This window comes from Biomphalaria glabrata, chromosome 7 (assembly GCF_947242115.1).
Source record: "Biomphalaria glabrata chromosome 7, xgBioGlab47.1, whole genome shotgun sequence".
Lineage (NCBI taxonomy): Eukaryota > Metazoa > Mollusca > Gastropoda > Planorbidae > Biomphalaria > Biomphalaria glabrata.
This window is the reverse complement of record NC_074717.1, coordinates 46,647,006-46,674,644: the sequence shown is the minus strand read 5'-3', so window position 1 is coordinate 46,674,644 and position 27,639 is coordinate 46,647,006. Positions and strand designations below refer to the sequence as shown.

Sequence of the window (27,639 nt, the reverse complement as noted above, 5' to 3'; positions counted from 1 at the left end):
AGTCTCTAATTAACATGCATGGCTAAATTAAGAAATGGATACTTGTATGATATACGTCTCTTCTATGTTGTAGGACCTCTGTAAGATACTTTTTTTTTTCTAAAAACTGTAGCTTGTTTATGTGTAAGAACTAGAGGAGTTATGTCCCCTAGATTTGTTTAGCCAATAGCAAAGTTAAACGATATAAGCAAAGATCTGTCACTCACCTGCTTTCAACATATCTGCCAAGGTGACAAGGTAAAGGTCATCATCATTGAATGCTGACTGAAAAAAATTGATGTCGCTCATCTTAAGTAGTACTAAAACTTGAGGCCTGAGGAGAAACAAGTTAGAGAATCTTTATATGATTGCAAAGCTGATACCCATGATTCACAATGGTTGAAATAGTATGCGTATACATTATCCACACGATAAATTGTACGGTGATCTAAAAGAGGTCAGAAGAGATGCAGGTCTTACACTACAATAGCACTTGATAGAATCCTTAGTTGTAAGGTATAATGAATTCTAGGTTTGTTGTGTTGTGATTTCATTGGTCTACAAGTTTAAGTAGAGTTACGCCCCTTGAGACATTGTTATTGTTGTCAGAGGCCTAAGTTTTTTAGACTAATGAATAGTAGAAATACTGTAGAAGGCAGTTTAATAGCTTGTTGTATATCTCATAGTCCAGCATTTGTTGGTGCTTTTTACAGTCACAGTTTATTCTGATTGTTTTCATGAAATATATATTTCTGTTCTTAATTAATCCCTGGTAATTCTTTGAATTGTTGAAAGACATACTTTTATGTGTCCATATCCAAGCCATATCAGGAGCTCACAACAGAGGGCATAACCAAATTCAAAGCCTATATAAAAGCTTACCTCCAGTTCTTTATGTGTTTGTAGTCTTGTTTCAGTCGCATGAGTGCATACAGTGCCCCAGACATATTTAAGCCCGTCATTCCATCCCCCCATTCCTTCTCAGCTCTGAAATAAAAGAAAGGGAGATAACAAACATGTGCATTTCCCATACAGAAAGTAGGAAAGCCATTTGACTTGTTGACAAACTGAAGGCTTCCTGAAACGCTGACGTGTTAGAAGGGGCATCATTAAAGTAGAGCCCCATGTCTACCAGATCTAAAACAAGGGAAAAGCATGGAACATTTAAAAACTTATTTTCCAACCTTTGTTCTTTAGGTGAGCACTAGGGGTCTATAGCCATTGCTTGTTTTTACTACTATTAACTACTGACCATTGGGAGGCGCAGTGGCTGAGTGGTAAAGCGCTTGGCTTCCAAACCGATGTCCAGGGTTTAAATCCTGGTGAAGACTGGGATTTTTAATTTTGGGCTCTTCAGACGCCACCCAGCTTTAATGGGTACCTGACATTAGTTGGGGGAAAGTAAAGGCACTTGTTTGTTGCGCAGTCTACATGACACCCTCGTTAACTGTAGGCCAGAGAAACAGATGACCTTTACATCATCAGCCCAATAGACCAAAAGATCTGAAAGGGGAACTTTTTTTTTAATTACTAACCATTAATTACTATTCTTCCTAATTTGAGAAGAATTAAAATTTGTTTAATCAAGTTGATAAAATATAAATATTTCTACAAAGGCAATTGAAAAACAAAATCAAGCTAGAGACCCTCCATGTATCCCCTCTCACACACACAAAACGTGCTCTTCTTCGGCTGCCTATCAATTATACCTTTGATTTACCTTTTAACAGGTTCTCCGACAACAATCAATGTCACTCATTATTTAATTGTAGTGTACATAATATATACTTAAGATTTTCAGGGAAAATCTAGGGGAAGTATGGGGGAGATGTCAAGAGCAGGGGTGTGTAAGATGTGAGATTGCGTGAGTGTGAAAATGATCGGGAAACTCCCACAAAATCCTACCCTTTCAAAACACACACATACACAGCTATGTCAGGCTAGGCCTATTTAGATGTTTCGCCCTAGATACAGATATCTACGACAATCAGGATGGCTGCCTGGTCATGTGTTTTGCCCTTAGACCGAAGTAATAGGAAGATCCTGCATGCTTCCATCCCCTGCCACCCTGTGGAGGTGTGGTCTAGGACGTAATAATCTTCACATACAAGGCACCTACAAAACTTGTAAAACAAACAAAACAATCTCAGATTAGCTTTACACCCAGATTCAATAGATGTTAGTGAGGATGAGCAAAGCTGGACAAGACACTGGTCTCTTTCTTCTAAGCCTTTGAGAACTGCGCAAGAAAAAAGGTTGACTCCAGTTGCAACAAAAAATCCTCAAACTAATATCAGTCCAGCAAATAACTTATAAACTATGAATATTGTCAAGAGCGGGGGGGTGTGTAAGATGTGAGATTGTGTGTGTGTTTTGTTGGTTGGTGTGTGAATTGTTTTTATCACGGGATTTTCAAGGGGGAGACAATTAGGTTTTCTAGCGGTCAGTCTAGCAGTTGGAGAGCTGACCTGGTCTGAGTAGGGTGCTGTGTTTTGTTTACCAGTTTTATGCCTAGCGTAAGGAGATGTATAACTTATATTACTACTCATTGCTATGTGTGAGAACTGACTATTTGTGGGTAATATTATGTGTGGCATTGATAGCCTTTTGTTCAATGAATCTAGTCTAAGCGCCCTGTAGTATGTCAGTTGGCTGCAAATAAATACTAATTTTATACTCCTTCGTTGAGTAGTACTTTGTAATATTTATACCTGTTAATGTCTGCATGTGAGAATCAAACCCTAGACTATCGAGCTATATGTCTGTAGTAAAGAACTCATCCCCAGTCCTTTACATTTGGGGACTGTGAATAACCCCAGAGTTCCTTACAAATATCTATTAGTCTATTAACACTACGTAAGTTTACTTACCCTTTATATTCCATGTATTGATACATCAGTGCAGCGATGACCAAGGCTATTATGGCATACTTCCAACTACAGATGAACATTGTGGCCAAACACAGGCATGTGCCAAACAAAGTCAAGCTCCAGTGATAATACCTGAAGCTGGGTCGCCAGTGGGGAGTATCCAACAGTGACTGAAGTGTCACAGCAAAGTTGATAAAACCATAGCACATTAAGAAAAACATGGTAACTATTGGAGCCACATAGTCCAGGAAGGCGATAAGTATTCCCATCTCTGCTATAAAGAATGTCACTATCAGACAGCGCACTGGCTCACCCCGCCATTTCTGAGCAAAAAAGCTCAGATGAGGTATAATGTTATCATCAGCAATAGCTTGCAGTAGTCTGGGTCCTCCTGAAAAAGTAGTCATAGGTTACAAATCAAGTTATTATTTACACTAAAATACTGGAATGAGGACAATATCACTGTAATGATGTTACATAGCTATCCTATCCCATCAATTAGAACTAGAAAATGAACAAATCAATCCTACCAGCAAGAGCTTGAAGTCCAGCACCAATGGTAGCAGTCAATGTTCCAACTAAAACAACCCATTTGGAAGGGAAGGCCATCAGAGACAACACCAGCTCACCATTAATACTAATACTTTCCCCATATCTAAGATGCACAAAGTAATTTAATCAAGCAAAAGCTTGAATACACATTATGATTCAGAATCGTTTACATTTAATAAAACTCATGTTATACATAAGAGGTGAAGTAAAGGTAACCCCCCTTGGTTCCATAAGGCTGTAGTTGCCAGAAGTGGTAATAGATATGATAACTTCATTAACCATGTCCTTCAAAGCTGCATATTATATCAAGAGGCCCAAACAAGACTCTGGCCCCAAAGCCTACCTACAGAACAAAAAGTATACAAAGAACTGCCTGATCTGGAAACCACTGCGCAGTTCATCTCAGATTTAGGATTACTGATCTGAACTCTCCAACATGTAAAATGAGAACGAAGAAGACTTCACTAAATATAAAATGCTTCCAATGGCATGCATCTCAAATATCCCTGAAACTCCTGGCCTTCACATATGGCTCAGATATTGGGTCAGGAGGAACTATTTTCACTAACAGGAGAAGGGGCAAAGGCGAGTAACTGGTGCCTAAACCAGTAGGCTTTGGGCAGAAGGGACTCATTAGTCTTGGTTTGATACTCACCTAGGAAAAGGAAAACTCTAAATTCAAACCTCTGCTATCATGCAGTTATATAAAAACAAGGCAACAGCATTGGGAGTTAACACTGAGGAAAATCAGGAGCCGGCGACCCTTAGACAGTTTGCAGTACACAGTGCTACACCCTGATGGAGCTTGCAATGCCACTAATCCCGAATTGATCCCAAACTGTATTGGCACTTGCCATTCCTTTGAATACATAAGCTCCAGGAGGGATGAGAACTGCTGTGTGGACAACATTATTCCCTGTATAGCTAATGCCCAGGCATTCATGTCCTTTCTATGAGATGAGGGGTGTCATGCAGCCAGCACGACAACCAACTGCCTTTACTTCCCCAGTGTAAGCCAGAAACCCAATAAAAAGCTAATGGATCAAATACCAGTCTTCACTAGGATTTGAACTTGTGACCTTTTGGTTCAGAAACATTTGAACTTGTGACCTTCTGGTTCAGAAGCTAAGTGCCTTACCACTCAGCCACCATATCTCATGTTATAGATAAGCTAGATTGAAATGGAACTAACATTAAACAATTCACTTATGCAGAGCGCAGAATGATCAAAAAAAATCTGTCTTTCACATTAGGAGGTCAGGTCATCTATAAACAACAGCAGTACTATTACTGAAGTCTGCCCCAAAGTCATTAAATTAAATGAGTTAAATGTGTAGTAAAGTCTGCCCTAAGACAGCGAATCAATTGAGTTAAATGTGTAAACTAAATGAGAAAATGAACACTCATTAGCAAATAAAATTATAATGAAATACTAAATGAAATCAAATTAGCTAGAAGAAGTCTCCTAGCAACAAAGGGAAAATAAATGCTTACAGTTAATTACAAAATTTAGTCTATATTTGTAAAATAAAATAGTAACAACATTTACTTATCACGGAGTAGTTTCCCTTCAACACTTCCACTCATTAATATTACAGAAGAGAAATCTAGACATTAGTTAAGAATCAATCATTGGAGAAGAATCATAGAATAAACAAGTACAAAGTATTATAAAGCTCTGACAAAACTGATCAAATGAACTTAAGAGCTCGTGAACACATTTGTTTTTTGTTGTCTTTTTTTTTCTGTTTCTGTGTGGGCATTTTCTGGGTATATTTGAACTGATCAATCTTGTAGGGAGTTTGTGGTGATTTTTTTTATATAGTTTTTCTAAAAATGACCATTAGAGGAATGCATTCCAAGTGTGGTGGGTACTGTGGCAAATCAAAATTCAAACATGGTGTCTCACCTAAAGTAAATGGAATAAAGAATAAAATACCTTACATGACACTAAAAGCCTGCGCTAGAAATATTAGTACCCCAGACAACTTGGTAGGTGTGGGCTCCTTTGCTTTGACAAGCGGACCACAATGATTTCTCAAAGCACCATGACTACACAATGCTACTACCGCATGGTCAGAGCATTCTGATTCAATCTTTTTACTGAACTGGTTCAATCATTTACTGAACTGGTTAAATTGTTTAATGAACTGGTTCAATCATTTGGTGAACTGGTTCAATCATTTAGTGAACTGGTTCAATCATTTAGTGAACTGGTTCAATCATTTAGTGAACTGGTTCAATCATTTAGTGGACTGGTTCAATCGTTTAGTGGACTGGTTCAATCATTTAGTGGATTGGTTCAATCATTTAGTGAACTGGTTCAATGATTTAGTGTACTGGTTCAATCATTTAGTGTACTGGTTCAATCATTTAGTGAACTGGTTCAATTGTTTAGTGAACTGGTTCAATCATTTAGTGGACTGGTTCAATCATTTAGTGAACTGGTTCAATCATTTAGTGAACTGGTTCAATCATTTAGTGAAGTTATTGGGGGAGAAAGTTTCCATGCTTTCTTTATGAGATAAGCAAACACAGCTCATCTCCAGTGAAACAAATTTGGGATCGATCAAAAATTGGTACATAAGGTCCTGCATTTAAGGAAAAACTTTAGGTTTAATTCTAGTTCTGCAAAGCATAGTAAAGTTTCCCTTTCAGAGCTTGCAATCAATAGGGCAGCTGATATAAGTCATCTAATTCTTTGGCCCACTGTTAATGAGGGTGTCCATGTGGCCAGTACAACAACCAACCGCCTTTACATTTCCTAAACTAATGTCAGGTACCCATAAGAGCTGGGTGGACTCAGAGGCGCCCAAAGATCCTGAAATTAAAAATCCCAGTCTTCACCAGGATTTGAACTTGGGACCACTGGTTCATAAGCCAGGCGCTTAACCACCAGCCATCACGCCAACTTCTTCAAAGCATACAAGTAGGTTAAGCCTTGTAACAATTTTGTGATGTCATGTCTCCGTCTATCATTAAGAAATGAATATGTACATAAGGTATAAGATAAAAGGTATAAGATAAAAGGTATAAGATAAAAGGTATAAGATAAAAGGTATAAGATAAAAGGTATAAGATAAAAGGTATAAGATAAAAGGTATAAGATAAAAGGTATAAGATAATAAGACCCATAGAATTGGTAGTACATGCTAAGATTCATACTGTTTGGGGTGTCTGCCACAGAGATAAAAGCTTAGCAGAGTGGATCCCTACATGAGAATATCTCCCGTGAGACAAAGATCATAAAAAGGATACACATAAATGAAGTGACAAACGCTGCAGCAATAGTGCCTCTTGGGATTGAAATCTGGGCGTCACGCAGATCTCCAGAGTAGTTAGACCCAGACTCCACTCGTAATGAAAATAAACAAAAGAAATTAGAATGCTCAACGTCACAGTCCAGTTTTAGAACCTCTGTGACATGAAGTGACACTCAGTCACCTATTGTAACATTCCGTGCGGGCAAGCACGAGGTTATGTGAATAAGTTAAAGGACTCTGAAATAAGGGTCAAAGTTAGTTAGTGAAGAACTCCAGCAGAGAGTGGATGTACGATTTTCTCTGTCTGTAATATGTACCTTAATGAATTTGATTTAATGTTAACTTGAGAGTTTTTCTTCGGACTTATATTTTGAACATTTCATTGATGTGATTACTTATTCCACATGGCATGTATAGCCAGTATTTATTGGTGTATATTTCGTGACGGCTGAAGTTGCCAGTACTTTCTGTAATTCATCTTATATATAATAAACTCTACGTCTGCTACCAGTGTGTTCATCAGTAATTCTAAATGTTGTCATTGGAGACCTTAGTATATTAGTAACGTTGCGCACTTGCAAACCTAGTGCGTCTAATAAAGTACATCGCTAAGAGGAGTATTATAGCCGTACTAGAAGAGGTACCTACAACACACGGACATACCCACGCCGCTACGCCTACAGCCAAAACCAAGTAGCGACACTCAACGATTCGTTAAAGAAACTATTTGATTGAATGTGTCCACTGATAATAGCAGCTGGTTGAGCAGATTTGGTTTGGACTACTTTTTCTTTCTTTACTTCTACTAGTCTGCCTGCCCCAAACAAGGAAATCCTATGCCGAACTGGGAGTCGAACACTTAGTGAGGTTGTGACTGAGCGTCGCATGAGGTTTGCGGGACATGTTCTACGTCAAAATGAATTACGCACACCAAGAGTTGCGATAACATGGAAGCCAAAACGAGGAAAGCGCAAACAGGGACGTCCTCGTATTACCTGGCGACACACCTTCATGGAGGACCTCAGAACAGTGGACACCAGGTGGGAGGAGGCTTCAGACATTGCCAGTGACAGATCATTATGGAGACAGCTTGCCGCCCAATGTGCCGAACGGCGCGGGAGGACCTAAGTCTAAGTAAGTAAGTCTGCCTGCCTCAAAGTGTCAAAACATACAAAATTATCTTAAAGCACATTATTCCACTGCCCAAAAAGGTAGATTGTATGAAAAAAAAAAAAAGAAAAGAAAACTATTTGCTCAATGTCTAAGTCAAATTCACGCCTAAGATAATTAGTGTGATACGATAGCTCCCACATTTTTCAATCCTTTTACATTCTGAAACATTAAGAAATCATTTGAAAGGGTTTTGACAATTAGTCAATATTTATCTGAGGCAGTTGATTAATACTTATCTGGGGCACTTGGTCAATACTTATCTGGGGCACTTGGTCAATACTTATCTGGGGCACTTGGTCAATACTTATCTGGGGCACTTGGTCAATACTTATCTGGGGACACTTGGTCAATATTATCTGGGGCACTTGGTCAATACTTATCTGGGGCACTTGGTCAATACTTATCTGGGGCACTTGGTCAATACTTATCTGGGGCACTTGGTCAACACTTATCTGGGGCACTTGGTCAATACTTATCTGGGGCACTTGGTCAACACTTATCTGGGGCACTTGGTCAATACTTATCTGGGGCACTTGGTCAACACTTATCTGGGGCACTTGGTCAATAGTTATCTGGGGCACATGGTCAATACTTATCTGTGATAGAAGGGAAGTAAATGCCAATGAGTACAACAAAACTAGTTGTGATATCACTGACGATTTCTCTCTCATGCTTGGCTGGTGTTTTTGTCCCTGGAATGTTACCAATCTCCGTGTAGTGATTGTAGATGGCGTCTGTGTGGACAGAAGATCTAATTTTTCGGTCAATGATTTTAACCACACATTTCTTTAGAAGTATACTTATAAGTAAAGTAAAGTTCCCCTTTCAGACCATGCGATCTATAGGGCAGATGATGCAAAGGTCATCTGTTTCTGTGGCCTGCGGTTAACCAGGGTGTCATGTGGCCAGCACAACGACCAACCGCCTTTACTTTTCCCTAACTAATGTCAGGTACCCATGAGAGCTGGGTGGACTCAAAGTCGCCCTAAGACCCCTGGACATAGCTTATATTAAGTATAATTTTACAATTAGTTTGGTTCGGTCATGCAATTATATGTTGACCTAGACATATTAGACATATAAATCTGTGGGATAAAAATATTTTTTACCATTGTTTTTGTTTAGCTTTTAGCTTTCTCAATGTGCTATGATCCTGTCACTTGTCTGGACCAGTTGTAAAAGAGGAGGGAAGAAGGGCGATATCTTGGTGAATGTTTACATGATCGTTTTTTTTAAATACATAAAAAAAAAGTTCACTCAAGGGGACTAATTCCACGTATACCATCACATCTTATATAATACAGACGTTACTTCAAAAAAGAAGATGATTACGTCCTACGCTTAATGCATTTAGTCATGCATATTAACCAATGACTTAAATTCTGCCAAGTCACTGGTTTTCCTGGCTAGCTCAGGCAACCCATTCCATGCTCTAATAGCACTAGGGAAGAAGTGCTTCAAGTATGATTTCTTTCCCTTGTTCAAGATACAAAAAAATATAATTAATTACCAATAGTTAATAAACTAATTTTTTGTTTTCTTTTTTTATGATTCTTGTGTTTTCAGGTAAAAGAAATAATCGTCCAAAATTTCAGCTTAATCCGAAGTATAATTTCTTTCCCTTGTTCAAGATACAAAAAAATATAATTAATTACCAAAAGTTAATAAACTAATTGTTTTTTTTGTTTTTTTTTATGATTCTTGTGTTTTCAGGTAAAAGAAATAATCGTCCAAAATTTCAGCTTAATCCCAGATTGGGTATGGGAGAAATAATGTGTACACATTTTTTAACATACACACAGACAGATATGAGTTGATATAAGCTTTGTAGCAAAAACAAAAACAAAAATACCGATAAAAATGTCTTTGCGAAATCCTGGAATTCCAGGTAGAAGTTGAGCTTCATTCTTTACAAAATACTCTTCACACACATCTGTACCATTGATCTTTTTGCAGTAGGCATCGTAAAGTGGTCCTGTTTTGTTTTTATGGCATTCCCAAGTATTATTTGGATGGACCAACTCAAATTTTATCACATGATCACCCAAAACACATATTCTGCAGGAGGAGTTAGAAAAGTTCTTATCAAAACTTCAAGCTGAATGATTTAAATAACAAAACAAATCCTTAGAATCTACACATAACACTTTTTGCATGGGTGTTAAAAAACACCTTTTGCATGGACATTAAAAAACACCTTTTGCATGGGTGTTAAAAAAAAGACCTTTTGCATGGGTGTTAAAAAAACACCTTTTGCATGGGTGTTAAAAAACACCTTTTGCATGGGTGTTAAAAAACATCTTTTGCATGGGTGTTTAAAAAACACCTTTTGCATGGGTGTTAAAAAAAACACCTTTTGCATGGGTGTTAAAAAAACACCTTTTGCATGGGTGTTAAAAAAACACCTTTTGCATGGGCATTAAAAACACCTTTTGCATGGGCGTTAAAAAACACCTTTTGCATGGGTGTTAAAAAACACCTTTTGCATGGGTGTTAAAAAACACCTTTTGCATGGGCGTTAAAAAAACACCTTTTGCATGGGCATTTAAAAACACCTTTTGCATGGGCGTTAAAAAACACCTTTTGCATGGGTGTTAAAAAACACCTTTGCATGGGTGTTAAAAAAACACCTTTTGCATGGGTGTTAAAACAACACCTTTTGCATGGACATTTAAAAAACACCTTTTGCATGGATGTTAAACAAAAAAAATCAACTACCAATACAAATGTCTTTGACTAGAATTCAATTACAGCTCTTTCTACTCAACATAGTACTGACCTTGCACTGGTTTCTGGTGAGGCCATTATAAAGCCAAGGAAAATGCTGAGCAAAGCGGCAAATAAAAATATGATAGCACAGAAGGCCAGCCTGGAGACAATTTTGACTCCCAGGAAGACAACAGTAGTCATGATGATTAACAGGCAAGAGCCAAACAGTCTGTAATCATGATAGCGTTTAGGATCTTCTGGACTTACACCAAATATTGCAATTTTCGGAGCAATGTAGGTCTGTGGATAGAACGCATTAGATAAAAGACAAACTAGGTCAGTCAATAGAAAACATTAGTCAAAGAATGACAAACAATAGAAAGTAGGTCTGGGATAGTAACGACAGTTGGAGACGCACTCTTCTAGCTGAGGCAGGACGTGATATTTGTTAGGAACTGATGACATTGGACTGTGCCCCCTTCTTTATGTATTAAAGGTATATTTAAGTTGAATAAGCTTTATCAAGTTATTATAAATTTAGTATATGCTTTGTGTGTGGGAACAAACCGCAAAGCCTGAGTGTGAGTTAGATCTACATTTAAAACATCAAATAACCACACTACAACACAGTGTTTCAATGGTTCCTAGATAATACATACTAGCAGTGTTTCATTGGTCACTAGTTAATACATACTAGCAGTGTTTCATTGGTCACTAGATAATACATACTAGCAGTGTTTCATTGGTCACTAGATAATATATACTAGCAGTGTTTCATTGGTCACTAGATAATATATACTAGCAGTGTTTCATTGGTCACTAGATAATATATACTAGCAGTGTTTCAATGGTTCCTAGATAATACATGCTAGCAGTGTTTCAATGGTTCCTAGACAATACATACTAGCAGTGTTTCAATGGTTCCTAGATAATACATACTAGCAGTGTTTCAAAGGTTCCTAGACAATACATACTAGCAGTGTTTCAATGGTTCCTAGATAATATATACTAGCAGTGTTTCAATGGTTCCTAGATAATACATACTAGCAGTGTTTCAAAGGTTCCAAGATAATACATACTAGCAGTGTTTCATTGGTCACTAGATAATATATACTAGCAGTGTTTCATTGGTCACTAGATAATATATACTAGCAGTGTTTCAATGGTTCCTAGATAATACATGCTAGCAGTGTTTCAATGGTTCCTAGACAATACATACTAGCAGTGTTTCAATGGTTCCTAGACAATACATACTAGCAGTGTTTCAATGGTTCCTAGATAATATATACTAGCAGTGTTTCAATGGTTCCTAGATAATACATACTAGCAGTGTTTCAAAGGTTCCTAGATAATACATACTAGCAGTGTTTCATTGGTCACTAGATAATATATACTAGCAGTGTTTCATTGGTCACTAGATAATATATACTAGCAGTGTTTCAATGGTTCCTAGATAATACATGCTAGCAGTGTTTCAATGGTTCCTAGACAATACATACTAGCAGTGTTTCAATGGTTCCTAGATAATACATACTAGTAGTGTTTCAAAGGTTCCTAAATAATACATACTAGCAGTGTTTCAATGGTTCCTAGATAATACATGGCCACTGAGATTGATGTTCCCATAAAGAAGAGAACTCCTAGGGAACCACCAAAGGCAGGACCAAGTGACCGAGATATCATGAAGTATGTTCCCCCAGCTGTTACCCTTCCATTGGTTGCTATGGCACTCATGGACAATGCCGTGCAAATACTCTGAAATAAATTCATAAACAAAAAAATAGTAGTAGTTTAGCTACTTATTTAGAATATACTTGTATAACAAAGATATAATATAGTCGGTAATCATAGTTCAAAGTCGTAGCCTTCTGTAATTTAGTTGAGTCGATTTCATCTGCTTCTGTATTGTCATGTGGTCAACAAATAGCCACATTCACTTAACAGATGCCATGTATACATCAGAGCAGCATGTGCTATAGATGAAATTAAATGGCTGCCAAGGCATGTGATATCTGCTCTGGACTGGTGTTTAAATGTTCTCAGTGGTCCCAGGTTCGAACCCTGACAACGCCATTCAATACTGTCCTGTGAGAGGTTAGGACTAAGGTGTAATAATCTTAAAAAATGTGAAGGAACATTGAAATCAAGTAAAAACAACAACTTAAATCCAAGTTAAAAGTAGAAGTCTCTAATAGAATTCAAAATCTCTAATAGGATTCAATCTCAAGAGTCTTGATCCATTTTACCAGTCAGCTTACTGGTGTGCTTACGAGATCCATTTTACCAGTCAGCAATCATGTGCTTACGAGATCCATTTTACCAGTCAGCAATCATGTGCTTACGAGATCCATTTTACCAGTCAGCAATCATGTGCTTACGAGATCCATTTTACCAGTCAGCAATCATGTGCTTACGAGATCCATTTTACCAGTCAGCAATCATGTGCTTACGAGATCCATTTTACAAGTCAGCAATCATGTGCTTACGAGATTACTGACACTTTCACCTCTTTCTACATTGTCCTAAAATTAAGTTGAATTTCTGTTTGTTTGTATCTTAAGTAAATTAATATTGATAATGTTGATAAAAAAAATATATAATATAATATAATATTGATAAAAGTTAAATTATAAAAATGCATTCAAATTTAATCCAATATTAAATTCAATGGTTTTTCTATTTTATTTGTGCATATTTTTTTTTTTAAGTAATGTCTGTAAATTAGAGGAAAAGATCTCTGCCATCACACTATCTACACAGTCATAGAAGTAGGAATGCAGGAAAATCTCTGATGTAAACACTCTTTTCCTACAACTGCCCAATAGACATTGAGACGTACGAAATATCTTATTATGTTTGCTACAGTGCAACACAGTCTTATCTTCTTATCTTATAAATTACAGAATTTCCTTCAAAAGAGAAGTTAATTACAACCTACACATATCCATGTTTTCATCTAGTTGTCTGTGTTAATTAGAGATTTAAACTCTGCTAAGTCAATAGATTTAGGCAATCCATTCCATGTACTAATGGCTGAGTAAAATGTTTGTAAAATGTTCTCCAAGTTTCGGATGTTTCTTCAGAGTTGAAGATAGTTTACTTCCTAGTCCAAACTTTCTGCAAGATGAGGGGGGGATGGGAGCGGGCAGGATTTGAACTCTGGACCATCACTACATCCGAACAACAGTCCAACTCACAAACCGCAAGACCAGGCAGTGTATACCAGATGAAAATAAATGTCCTTGTGGTTGAGGTTAGTGAATAATAAGTTATGTAGCCTTGAATATCTAACCGCGAAAACTTTTAATCTGTGTGTTGGAAGCAAATAAGCTTACCATTCCGCAGCAGATCAGGACAATAGCTGAGCCTTCCAGCACTCCAGCACATCCAATAATCCAAGGCATGCGTACAAAGTAGATAACTCCAACAATGTTCTGACAGCAGGGCAAGAACACTCCAAAAAATGTTCCCAAATTGGCTTTCTATTAGAAACCAAGAAAATGTGTAAGACCAACATGTTCAAGTTATTTACACTGTTAAGTATTTCAAAACAGAGTAAAAGGAAAATATAAATGAGTTAAAAAAACATAACTGTAAATCTTTTTTCATCCGTAGGTAACTTTGTAAGTGTATAAAAAGTTAACTTCCCCTTTCAGACCTTGTGATAATGTAAAGGTCATCTGTTTCTGTGGCAACCGTTAACAAGTGTGTCATGTCTGTATGTGTATAATTGTGCATAATTTTTTTATTCTATTTCATGTTCAAAAAAAAATAAAATTTTATTCTATTTCATGTTCAAAAAAAAAAATTTATTCTATTTCATGTTCAAAAAAAAAAATTTTTTTATTCTATTACATGTTCAAAAAAAAATTTTTGTTTTTGGCTAAAGTATTGAAACTGAAATCACTTACAGATCCTGTTTTCTTTCTATCCATATCCTGTGTAATGTTACTGTCCACTGTTTTTTTAACAACACCATGGATAGACTCAGCATTGCATTTGAGATCCTCCTACAAAATAAAATCTATTTTTAAGAAAAGAGAATAATCTTTTTAAAATGTAACAAAAAAATTAGAGAAAAAAAAAACTGAATCAAAGTAATCAATAGAATTGCCTTCTACCTGATACAGGCTTAGAGCGTCTGCATTCATTTTGTGCATGTAACTCTTTTCAAACTCAGCTAAACTGACCTTGTCATCTAGAGTTAAAACAAAACATTAATTTCAAACTTGTGATAGATTATACAAAGTGGGGTTCATTCCTAGAACTAAAGAAATACATTATACAAGGTGAGGATCATTCTTATAACTGAAAAGAAATACATTATACAAAGTGGCACTCATTCTTAGAACTAAGGAAATACATTATACAAAGTGGCACTCATTCTTAGAACTAAAGAAATACATAATACAAAGTGGCGCTCATTCTTAGAACTAAAGAAATACATTATACAAAGTGGAGCTCATTCTTAGAACTAAAGAAATACATTATACAAAGTGGCGCTCATTCTTAGAACTATAGAAAAACTGTGTGTGACGGAATCTGAAATAGTAATATTTCCTCAATATTTGGAAGATTTGTGCTAGGACATAATAATCTTCATTCATAAAGAAGCATCTGAAATCAAGTCTTAAGTATTATATACACAAATATTGTTCATAATGCCTCTCATATTACAAACACGTAACATGGTATGCAGCACAACAGACATCAAACCTTAATGTCAAAAGCCTAAATAAATATTAAAAGTAGCTTGTACGACAAAAGACAAATAAAATTTGGTGCGTGGTGTCTGACTGGTAAAGGGCTTGGATTCTGAACCAAAAGGAACCTAGTTAAAATCCCTATTAAGAAAAAGCACTTAGAAAAAATGATAAAGAGGCGAGACAAACAAAAAAAGGATTTTGGTCCATCCACCTGTTGATGCTGTTGCCTCGGACAAACGATGTTCTGTTCTTCTGCCCATGTCGGACATAGATTTCTTTAACGCTGTTTCTAGTGTAGTCATGCTGGAAACCTGACAGGAAAAAAATAAAAGGTTAAGTGTTTGTCAAATATCAATACAACAGCTTTTCAAAACAAAATTCAAATTAATTTGAAAGAAAAGTGAGTGACCTTGTTAAATATTTTACATCCCAAAATATCTTTATTTATCATTTCTACTGGACACGCTTATGGGCTAACAAAAAATATCCCAATTTTCTACCACTCCCTTCTCACAGTTTCACAGACAGATAGTTAGAGATGACTGTGAACTGTACATTTCAAAGAAGATATTTTCAGCTTTGCAAGGATTGTGAACAAAATCAAGAGATTTTCAGCATGATAAGGATAGTGAGTTAAATCAGAGATTTTCCACATGATAAGGATAGTGAGCTAAATCAAGAGATTTTATGCATAAGGATAGTGAGCTAAATAAGAGATTTTCAGCATGATAAGGATAGAGTGAGTGAAACAGTTATTGTTACAAATAAAAGCTTATATTTAGTAAAAACATTACAATCAAAAAGATAATTCAAATATTTTTTTTTTACAATTCCTCATATAGATTTGCAAACTTTTCATGGGTGGAAACTGGAGCCTGGACATTGGACAAATAGTTTTAAAATGCCTCTAACCATTTTCCTAGAAATTCGACAATTTATGTATATCTTTTGGGGGGGAAAAAATACTTGCTATTTGACCAAACAATAACAACTGTGGTTTGATCACTATAATTTTTCAAAATATAAGTATCTAAAAATTAAATTTGGCTATTTTGACCACATTTTAAGAGAGTATATTCCCTCAACGGACTTTTTTCTTTAAATTTAGTAAAGATGTGAATATATAAACATAAACATTTTGTGCACCTGGACTGTAATAGAAGAGCTTGATTGTGCATGTTCACAGGAAAGATTTCTTGCACTATTGAAGCATTACAAGAAATCAATAGAATGAGACATAGTAGACAATCTTCTGCTGCATAAAAGAGGCACATTACAAGAAATCAATAGAATGAGACATAGTAGACAACCTTCTACTTTATAAAAGAGGCACATTACAAGAAATCAATAGAATGAGACATAGCAGACAATCTTCTGCTTCATAAAAGAGGCACATTACAAGAAATCAATAGAATGAGACATAGTAGACAATCTTCTGCTTCATAAAAGAGGCACATTACAAGAAATCAATAGAATGAGACATAGTAGACAATCTTCTGCTTTATAAAAGAGGCACATTACAAGAAATCAATAGAATGAGACATAGTAGACAATCTTCTGCTTTATAAAAGAGGTACATTACAAGAAATCAATAGAATGAGACATAGTAGACAACCTTCTGCTTCATAAAAGAGGCACATTACAAGAAATCAATAGAATGAGACATAGTAGACAACCTTCTGCTTCATAAAAGAGGCACATTACAAGAAATCAATAGAATGAGACATTGTAGACAATCTTCTGCTTCATAAAAGAGGTACATTACAAGAAATCTATAGAATGAGACATAGTAGACAATCTTCTGCTTCATAAAAGAGGTACATTACAAGAAATCTATAGAATGAGACATTGTAGACAATCTTCTGCTTCATAAAAGAGGTACATTACAAGAAATCAATAGAATGAGACATAGCAGACAATCTTCTGCTTCATAAAAGAGGCACATTACAAGAAATCAATAGAATGAGACATAGTAGACAATCTTCTGCTTCATAAAAGAGGCATTGTTTGAGAAAAACAAACTTTTTTTAATGTTACTTGTTAATGTTGAATATTTTAACAAGCCTGTAAGAGCCACAAGCTTCAAGCATGTAATAAGAGTGTTATGCTATAGGGAACAAGACCACTAAGAGTGTCATTTGCTTCTGAAAAAAGGGGCTAAATTATCAATTATAAGGCTGGACCAATAACAAATCAAGAAAACATAAAGAAACTGGAGCAGACACAAAATAGAGCAGTGAGATTCATAACAAATGAATATTCACATTTGACTAGAGTGTCACTAGAGTAACACCTTTAGTAAAATCACTAAATTTAGAAAGCCTTTGGATAGAAGGCTTAAAAGTAAAGTAGCAATTATAGGCAACATAAAACACTGAATCATAATCTTCAAATACAAAATCTAATAAAATACTCAGAAAGACACAAAGATAAAGGCACATTCCTCAATCCATATGCTAGGACAAATTTGTACAAATGCTCCTTCTTCCCTAGTGCTATTAGAGCATGGAATGGGTTGCCTGAGCTAGCCAGGAAAATGAGTGACTTAGCAGAATTTAGGTCATTGGTTAATATGCATGACTAAATGCATGACGCGCAGGAAGTTATCATCTTCTTTTTTGAAGTAACGTCTGTATTATTTAAGAAGACAAGAAGGTCATTTGGTACGCGCTTCAAACTGTCATCCTTATAGTCTTGAGTTCGAACCTAGCAGCTCACTGCCATCCTGCTGGAAAAATGAGCTAGAGCATAATAATCTTCATTTCTCAAGAAACGTATGAAAAATATATAACAAATAAATGTTCAAATAAAAAATGTATCAAGTATAAGTAGATCTATATTGGATATTTAAAAAGACTTTGCTGCTGCTTACCTTTGTAAAGTCAATAACTTTTCCTATAGTGTTCTTGAAAGAATCCATGATAAATTAATCTAGAACCTAGACCCTTGATTAGAAATGCTTTTTTGATTAGAAAAGATCTAACTTATTTTAAGGATCAAATGATTTTAATCTGATTCTTTCATACCCTTGCTGCTTTGAAAATACTTTCAATAACAATTTAACAGGATTTAATATCTAGTAACTAGATCTATATCTAGGATTATAATGTGCCAAATGTCTAAAACCAAAACTACTATATTACTATTATGATCTACCTCTAGGCTTATGTATGAGTACTATGAGTAGTCGAATATATATATATATGTATATATATATATGCTAAGACAAATTTGTACAAATAGGCTACTCCTTCTTCCCTAGTGCTATTAAAGCATGGAATATATATCCGATAGAGCAGTGATGCCCAAACTACGGAACGCGCACCGGACGTGGTTTCATCCGGCCCGCAGAACATCGGAACAAAGTGTAGTAAATATAAAATCTTTGCTTTTTTTTAAATAATCCAACATTGATTTGATTTCTACAGTAAATGTGGCTGGTTTTAATTTTCTGGCTGCTTTTTAAAAGCATAACATAAAAATACAATGTAAACCCAAACATTAAAAAATAAGCAGACATTGTTGGCTTGAGCCGCAGAGAAAAAGATTGTTAATTTGAGTGATTTTGGCCATTGACGAAAATATTTACCAAAAAGAGATAAGAAAATGAATTGGTGGTAACGGCAAACTACAGAGTTGCTCGCATCTGAGTTCAGAAATGAAGCATAAGCAAAAAGCTTGCTAGAAGTGATGAAAGAAATATGTTGTAAAAATGCAGTTGAAGTCGTCTGTCTTTTTCGCATGACCATTGCAAAACAAATGGAAGATATGGTACAAATTGCCATTCAAAACTAAATGAGACAATGCTTGTTCCAACAGAGAAGCAGATTTCGAAATGTTTTTTTTACTGACTCTGAGGATTGCCACGACTGATCTGCAACTGAAACTGATTGACTTACAAAGCCAGACACTCCTGATTGAGAAATTTTGAGCGATGCAGACAGTTGTTTTCTACGTTGCGTTGCCTACTAGAGCCACGGGTTTGTAATAAGCTATTTAAAATAGTTTATTTCATTTTTTTCACCTTTTCATTGATGAGGCCCACGACACGAGTGCCAGGAATTAAAATGGCCCACAGACAGTACAAGGTTGGGCATCACTGCGATAGAGTAAGACTTTCAGAAAGAACATGATTATAATATCTAAACTCTATACTGTAGATAATATCCTAGACAACTTAAGTCTAGATCAGTGTTTTCTAAAGTTTTTCCTTAACAAAAGATTTATTTATGTGATGGTTTACTAGTTAAATTATTCAAGCAGTTCGTGGAACACCTACTGAGGCCTTGTGGAACCCTAGGTAGGTTCTGTGGAACACAGTTTGAGAAACACTGGTCTAGATCTTAGATCTACTCATCTAGATTATTAGATTATATAATAATTATAATAATATAATAATGCAGACTAATATGATCTAGGTAACTAAATTGTCTAAATCTAGATCTTACTAATCTAAAAATTTTATTTTTAATTACTAAATTAGAATTAAAATCAAGTCAAATTAAGAGAATGTAGACAATGCAGTATCCGGATAGGCGGATACCTGGCGCCACAAAACCGGGAGCTTCGGGCAGATGGAGCTCGTCAGCCTAGTAAGGCAGTTCATCTAGGAGAGGGGTACTCTGACTTCAAACCCCCGCTGCCTTGCGGTACTGAGGCTTCAGGAGACAACCTCGAGGAGAAATCAGGAGTGAAGCCCCTTAGGCGTTGGGAGTATCAGCTACGAAATTCCCTCCGGCAGCTTCTGCAACTGAGTTGGTGCCAAATGTAATGCGATGCGTTCCTTTGGATCACATCAGCAAGGTCGAGAGAGGGATCATGACGCATGGGCCACCCATGACCCCTTTATCCAAGGCCCAGGAATGCGCCCCGGAGAGGAAACTCTGGTGCTGCTGCAAAGCGGCTAAAACAACACGGGAGACAACAGTTACGGGTTATAAGTCCAACTTGATTGGCGTAATGTATGGACGCCACGGGTTGTCTCTGACGGTGGGAGAGGTCTTCGCGCCTCACTGATCAGCTACCGCCTGCCTCAACCTGGGCAGCCCCCAGTCAGTTAGGTGCTGATCCGCCACAGCCTGCCTGCTCTAATGGGTGCTTAGAGCTTAGTTTAAAACGACAAGTAGGCTGGAAACTTGCACCAAGCAACAAAAGAAGAAAAATTAAACTGAAAAAGAAAATCCCTGTCATGCGACTGGCCACTTGGAATGTCAGGACAATGTGTCCTGGTCTCACTGATGATCTAAGGCAGATCGACGATGCAAGGAAGACGGCAGTTATAAACAACGAGCTAAAAAGGCTACATATTGACATTGCAGCCCTGCAAGAAACCCGACTGGCCGAAAACGGCATGCTCCGCGAGACTGACTACACTTTCTTTTGGAAAGGGAAAGCACAGGATGAGACTCGAATACATGGTGTGGGCTTTGCTGTCAAGAACAGTCTTCTTCCCATGATAGTCCCTCCAGTTGGTGGCTCAGAACGGCTACTAAGCATAAGTATGATGACAGCATCTGGAAAAGTCACTCTAATTAGTGCCTATGCCCCCACACTATGCTCGCTTCAGGAGGACAAAGACAAGTTCTATGAAGACCTCAAAGAAGCCATTGCAAACATTCCTCAAAAAGAACATATGATCCTTCTAGGTGACTTCAATGCCAGAGTAGGATCAGATCACACTACCTGGCCAGACTGTCTAGGGCTTTTTGGAATCGGAAAGATGAATGAGAACGGACAAAGACTGCTTGAATTCTGCACATACCATAAGCTCTGCATTACCAACACATACTTCAGAACAAAACCACAGCACTGTGTCTCATGGAGGCACCCTAGGTCTGGGCACTGGCACCAGCTGGATATGATACTGACACGAAAAAAGGACATTGGAAATATACTGCTGACACGTAGCTACCAAAGCGCGGATTGTGATACTGATCATACTTTAGTGTCCTGCCGGACAAGACTGCTGCCAACTAAGATCCACACTTCACAGGGAAAAAGAAAATCACGCCTGAATACTACTAGCACAAAAAATCCTGATCTTTGCACCAAATTTGAGAACAAATTAGAGAAAGCTTTTAAAAACTTCTCTGTGACTGAGGTAGAAAAAAGCTGGACGTTTATGCGTGATACAATCTACCAAACAGCATCACTGGTCTTTGGAAACAAAACCAAGAAAAGCGAAGACTGGTTTGAAGCTAGTCTACCAGAAATGGAAACTGCCACTACGAACAAGAGAGCAGCCATGCTAATCTACAAGAAGGATCCCACCCCAAGCAACTTAAAAAGGCTCAGAGCTGCACGTAACAATGCCCAAAGAGTAGCGAGACAATGTGCTAACAAATACTGGCAGGAGCTATGCGAAGATATTCAATCTTGTGCCGACTGTGGTCTCTTGGAGGGACCATGTCTCCAATCAGGAAGTTTTGAGATTGGCCAATATGAACAGCATGTATGCTCTCCTGACACAAAGAAGATTACGCTGGCTCGGACATGTCACCCGCATGCCAGATGGTATCCCGAAAGATATCTTATATGCTGAGCTTGTGGAAGGAGTCAGACCCAAGGGCCGCCCAAGACTAACATATAGAGATGTCTGCAAGCGAGACATGAGAGCCTCAGGCATCAGTGAAAGTATGTGGGAAAACATAGCCAAAGACCGGAGTGCATGGAGACAGACTGTGCGTGCTGTGACAACCCTTGCTGAGAACAAAAGAATTGAAGCTGCTTTAATCAAGAGGGAAAAAAAGAAAGCTGCCCTGTCTGCTAGCCCTAAATCAGAGGCATACACATGTACGAATTGTGGCAAAGTCTGCCGTTCTAGAATTGGCTTGATTAGCCACACCAGATTCTGCCCCGTCTCAAGATTAAGCCAAAACCAGTGACTCACTTGGGCGCATCCATTGCCTTTCGAGACAAAAGGAGCCATATATAGACAATGCAGTACAAATATTAGGCTACATCTAGAATCTAGATCAATATATTATAGAATATTTGAATATTTGATTTAGAGTCTAAACCTAATACTACTAATACTAATAGACTGAATAGTCAATTAAGTCAATAATCAATACAATAGATGAATACTTATTTATTTTTTTGAAATACAACACTGACTGAATTTGAGAAAGTCTCTGATATGACAGTCTAAATCTTGAGTCAATTAAGTGACTCTACTTTTAGCTCTATCTATGAACTCTATCATCTAATCTATCTATGCCGCTATGATATTCAATGATATTGATATGTAATATGTATTAGACATTAGTATTATAATTATTATAATATTAGTATAATTAGAGCTATGCGAAATATTCTAGAGCTCTATAGTATACTCTATGTCTATGTTGAATCTAGTCCGAAATCCATTTTTAGATTATGCTGCATAGGTCTATATCAAGAACAAGAACCTAGTTTATTGTGACATTCATATTTAGAATAACTAATTAATAGATCTTGAGAGCTCAATCTCTCTAGGTCTACTTCCAAATTAAATCTCGTTCAATTAAAACTTTTGTTGACACCATTTGCGCATGCCTGTCGTCAGAGGATTCTTTAAAAAGATATAAGAACGAAATTGTACAAAACAATTTTTTTTATTTTTATTTTTTTTTCTGAATTCTTATCTTATATAATACAGACGTTACTTCAAAAAAGAAGATGATTACGTCCTACGACTTGTTTTCTTCTTTGGTTTTTTTTTTTTTTTTTGCTTTTCCTTCCTTACACTAGTCGACCGGTGGCGCAGCATATTTCGCAGGGCCGGCCTTAGGCGACTGCAAACTATGCGACCTAGTTGGGCCCCATACTTTCATAGGACCCGCACTTTTATAGAACCCGCACTAATTCTAGGTGTATAAATTATTAAATTAAACCATTTTATAACCTATAACAGATTTCCCACGGCCTCCTGTCGATTTACCATGAAATCTCATGAAATTGCAAAATATGCGAAAAAGTCACAGAAATATCCGGAAATTATTAACATCTTTTGAAAACTCATACAAATCTCAAAAAATATATACACATAAATTGTCATTTTGGGTGCCATTCAATATGGAAATCGCCAATCCTACGCGCGATAAATAAAAACGGCATTATGCATTGCCCGTAATTGTGTAATCTGGTGAAAGAAACTTCTCGCGCAAGCTCAAACTAATGAAGAATTACTTGAGGTCAACAATTCTCGTAGATAGATTGAAACATTTGGTAATTCTTGCTATTGAGCGTGATCTATGTAGAAAATAAAATTTTCATGATATAGCCTATATTATAGGCCTACTGTAGGCCTATGACTTCGCTACACGCAAGGCTCGTAAAGTAGTTCTGTACGTAGTAAAGAATGAATAAAATGCAAAGACGAATTAATTTTCTAATACAAAACTTAAATTTTACTTATTATCCGTATCCCTACCCAAACTTGCCCCCGCGAAATCCGTTTCGCATAGAGCCCCACAACGGCTATTTAGTGACAGGGGAATACAGAGTAGTTTACATGTTCTCCTCCCCCCCCCCCCTTTTTTTTTTCTTTTTTTTTCGCCGCTAAAACTACGTGGGGTAGAAATAAAAAAGATTGATCTTTGCATGACTTCTTCGTCACAACGGTTAATTAAGTCCGGCCCTTCTATTTTGTGACGGGTGAATACTACTTGTTATCCCCCCCCCCTCTTTTTTTTTCGTAGGGTTACTCTAGTCCGACTTGCAGAAATAAAATAGTGATCTTTCCATTACTTCTTGTCCATGAAGAGAATTATATATATATATAGATAGATATTTTGGATGTTCCTTCAGAGTTGAACATTGTTACATCTCTGCCTCAGGACTGCGGGTGATTGCGGAGGGTAGAGTTAAGCCCCGGGACCAGGGGCGGACTGGCTATATTGGCCATCGGGCACCGAAAGGATCACAATGACACGTATGAAAATGTTTATAACATTCTCTTATAAAAGTAACCCTTTGAATTTGAGCGTCGTATTTAAAAAATAAATCTTTTAGGTAGGCTACAGACTCGACAATGTAGCCTAATACTCAAGTAATAGGCCACTAATTTAATCTTAACACATTTTCAGAATTAATGTAATAGCATACATCCGTTTACAACGCTGTAGGCTTCATCTTTTTAGGACCTACTCCCAGTCTACACACTTAGGGATTAAAAACCAACATAAGGCCTATAATTCTTGTAAAGATACAAAATCTACTGTATACATGTGTAGGCTACAGTTATCGATACATTATCAAGCTTAACAATTATTGTGAGGACAGGTAGCCTAGGCATAGAATTGGATGTCCATCATATGATATTATAATGTATGGGTCCTAGGCATCCTGGAAATCATACATTTCTATGTTTGCTACATAGGCCTACAGGGCTGGATTTAGCTATAAGCAACACAATCTATAGGCATAGCTTAGGGCCACCACTTGCTTGGTAGCCACCCCCCCCCCAAAAAAAAATGGTTTCCTTCTTGATCTAAGGATATTTTCAATAATTTTAAAGAAAACGCAAAAGGAAAATTGCCTTTTGTTTAATTGCCTACAAGGAGCCCCATATCTTAAATAGCTTATTAGGCTTAAGGTCTCATCAAGTCTAAATTCGGTCCTAACCACATGACTTAAACTCATATTTTCTATTTGAAAAGTATAGGCCTATTTCTATTACATCTGGTAAGTGATTGATGAGTTGGTCTTGGTTTGCGATTGCTGATTCTGTGCTTCCTTTGCGTTGCTGTAGGCCTATTCAAATGTATGAGATTGAGAGATTTTTTTTTTCCATTCGCATAATTCCCTAAACAAATCGTCTTTATGGTGGTGATTTATCTTAATGATTTTAAAATATAGTAGGCCTACTCTGTACTACCGGTGGACTTCAAGCCTTTCCAAGTGGTACGGTAGGCCCAGCGCTGTAGTAGGCCTACAGCTTGGCTTATGGTATCAATTAGCCTACTATCAACCCCTTCCCTCCTCCTGTTATGGAGTGTGTAAAAGTTTAACAATATTTAACATTTTCACTTGAGATATAGATCTAATAGTAGTGAATGGAAATAATATTTCAACAAAATCTAACTCATAACAAAAACACCTCTTTACTCTTTCAAGTCGCTGGGTCATCTATAGTCCAACTAACAAACATAAATTATGACAGACCGTGTCGAGGTTTCATCATTCTACAAGACCAAAAACTAATGCGCCCTTTCTTCATATTTACCTTGGAAACACACACACACACACACTACGATTCTTCTTATTCTTATATGATACAGACGTTACTTCAAAAAAGAAGATGATTAGGGCCTACGTCCTACGCGTCATGCATTTAGTCATGCATAATAATGACTTAAATTCTGCCAAGTCACTGGGTTTCCTGGCTAGTCCAGGCAACCCATTCCATGTTCTAATAGCGCTAGGGTAGAAGGAGATTTTGTACAAATTTGTCCTAGCATACGGAACGAGGAATGTGCCTTTGTTTTGTGTCTTTCTGAGTATTTTATTAAATTTTGTTTTTGTATTTGAAGATTATGGTTCATTGTTTTATGTATAAGTGCTACTTTACTTATAAGTCTTCTATCCTGAAGGCTTTCTAAATCCAGTGATTTTACTAAAGGTGTTACTCTAGTCAAATGTGAATCTGACAACTAATATAATAATAATCACTTTTCATTCGTTTTACATGTATACAATTCCATTTTTGTAAAAATCATAACTAAAGTTGGCATCATCACCTCATCTCTTATCTTATCTTATCTTATATAATACAGACGTTACTTCAAAAAAGAAGATGATTACGTCCTACGCGTCATGCATTTAGTCATGCATATTAACCAATGACTTAAATTCTGCCAAGTCACTGGTTTTCCTGGCTAGCTCAGGCAACCCATTCCATGCTCTAATAGCACTAGGGAAGAAGGAGTATTTGTACAAATTTGTCCTAGCATATGGGACGAGGAATGTGCCTTTATCTTTGTGTCTTTCAGAGTATTTTATTAAATTTTGTTTTTGTATTTGAAGATTATGGTTCAGTGTTTTATGTATTATTGCTACTTTACTTTTGAGCCTTCTGTCCTGAAGGCTTTCTAAATTTAGTGATTTTACTAAAGGTGTTACTCTAGTCAAATGTGAATATTCGTTTGTTATGAATCGCACTGCTCTATTTTGTGTCTGTTCTAGTTTCTTAATGTTTTCTTGAGTTGAGGGGTCCCAAACAGAGGATGCATATTCTATTATTGGCCTAACCAAGGTTAAATAACATTTTAGTTTTATGTTCTTATTTGATTTATAGAAATTTCTTTTAATAAATCCTAATGCTTTGTTTGATTTTTTTGTAGTTTCATCAATATGTGGATTCCATGACAGTTTTTCATTTATTATAACACCTAGGTATTTTGCGTTTTTAGTCTGTGTTACTGGTTTGCCATGAATAAGATAAGTGGAATTAATTTGTTTTAGTTTTTTTGTTACTCTTAACAACTGACATTTTTCTGGGTGGAAAGACATGCTCCAATTTGATTCCCATTTCTGTAATTCATCTAATTCTCTTTGTAAAATATCTGTGTCTTGTGTTGTTTTTATTGTTCTATATATTATGCAATCGTCTGCAAATAATCTGACTTTTGTTCCTGAAGTAATGCAATTTGGTAAATCATTTATGTAAATTAAAAATAGTAGTGGACCCAAGACTGTTCCTTGAGGTACACCTGAGTTTACTGTTATCGGTGTTGATTTAGAGCCATTTATTATTACAGTTTGTTCTCTCCCTATCAGAAAGTCTTTAATCCACTGATGCAGTGGACCATTAATGCCGAAATATTTTAATTTTTTAAGCAAACTATGGTGGTGAACTTTGTCAAAAGCCTTAGAAAAATCTAGTAAGATAGCATCTATTTGTTCACTATTATCTAAACCTTTTGAAAAATCATCAATTAGTCCTATTAGTTGTGTTTCACATGATCTATATTTCCTAAAGCCATGTTGGTATGGTGTGAGGACATTATGTTTGTCTAAGTGGTTTATGATGTTGCTACATATTATGTGTTCTAGGATTTTACATGTGATGCTGGTAAGTGATACTGGTCTGTAGTTTCTTGGGTCAGATTTTTCTCCTTTTTTAAATAGGGGGGTGACATTAGCTTCTTTCCAGTCCTTTGGTACTCTGCCCTGGTTAAGTGAAGCCTGAAAGAGTATTTTGAACACTGGGGCTAGCTCATTACTTAGTTCTTTGAGTAATCTAGCTGGAATACCATCAGGTCCAGAAGCTTTATTTGGTTTGGTGTTGGCTAATAGTTTTTGAATTCCATTTTCTTGTACTACTATATCTTCTATGTTGTCTACTTGGTTCAAATTCAGTAATATGTCTTTGTCTCCTGGGGCTGAGAATGCTGATGCAAAGTA

The 27,639-nt window shown here is 36.6% G+C and overlaps 1 protein-coding gene across 3 annotated transcripts in view; it reads right to left on the bottom strand.

Moving 5' to 3' along the window:
* The window catches only part of LOC106079084 (solute carrier family 12 member 5-like), a 51,923-nt gene extending 29,124 nt beyond the window's left edge, over positions 1-22,799 (bottom strand). Inside the window, exons 1-16 of one of the 3 annotated variants that reach the window (XM_056036489.1) lie at positions 22,662-22,799; positions 18,125-18,197; positions 15,464-15,563; positions 14,668-14,744; positions 14,458-14,556; positions 13,882-14,028; positions 12,116-12,301; positions 10,617-10,846; positions 9,690-9,895; positions 8,434-8,571; positions 6,660-6,758; positions 4,951-5,008; positions 3,380-3,504; positions 2,850-3,240; positions 862-966; positions 207-313 (exon numbers count right to left, since the gene is read on the bottom strand). In XM_056036489.1, the coding sequence (XP_055892464.1) occupies positions 207-313; positions 862-966; positions 2,850-3,240; positions 3,380-3,504; positions 4,951-5,008; positions 6,660-6,758; positions 8,434-8,571; positions 9,690-9,895; positions 10,617-10,846; positions 12,116-12,301; positions 13,882-14,028; positions 14,458-14,556; positions 14,668-14,744; positions 15,464-15,563; positions 18,125-18,172 (2,116 nt within the window). In that variant the 5' untranslated portion in view covers positions 18,173-18,197; positions 22,662-22,799. Of the gene's footprint in view, positions 1-206; positions 314-861; positions 967-2,849; positions 3,241-3,379; positions 3,505-4,950; positions 5,009-6,659; positions 6,759-8,433; positions 8,572-9,689; positions 9,896-10,616; positions 10,847-12,115; positions 12,302-13,881; positions 14,029-14,457; positions 14,557-14,667; positions 14,745-15,463; positions 15,564-18,124; positions 18,198-22,586 lie in introns of all 3 variants that reach the window. The other 2 variants (XM_056036488.1, XM_056036490.1) reach the window with 2 other exon arrangements.
* Positions 22,800-27,639: the final 4,840 nt, after the last annotated feature.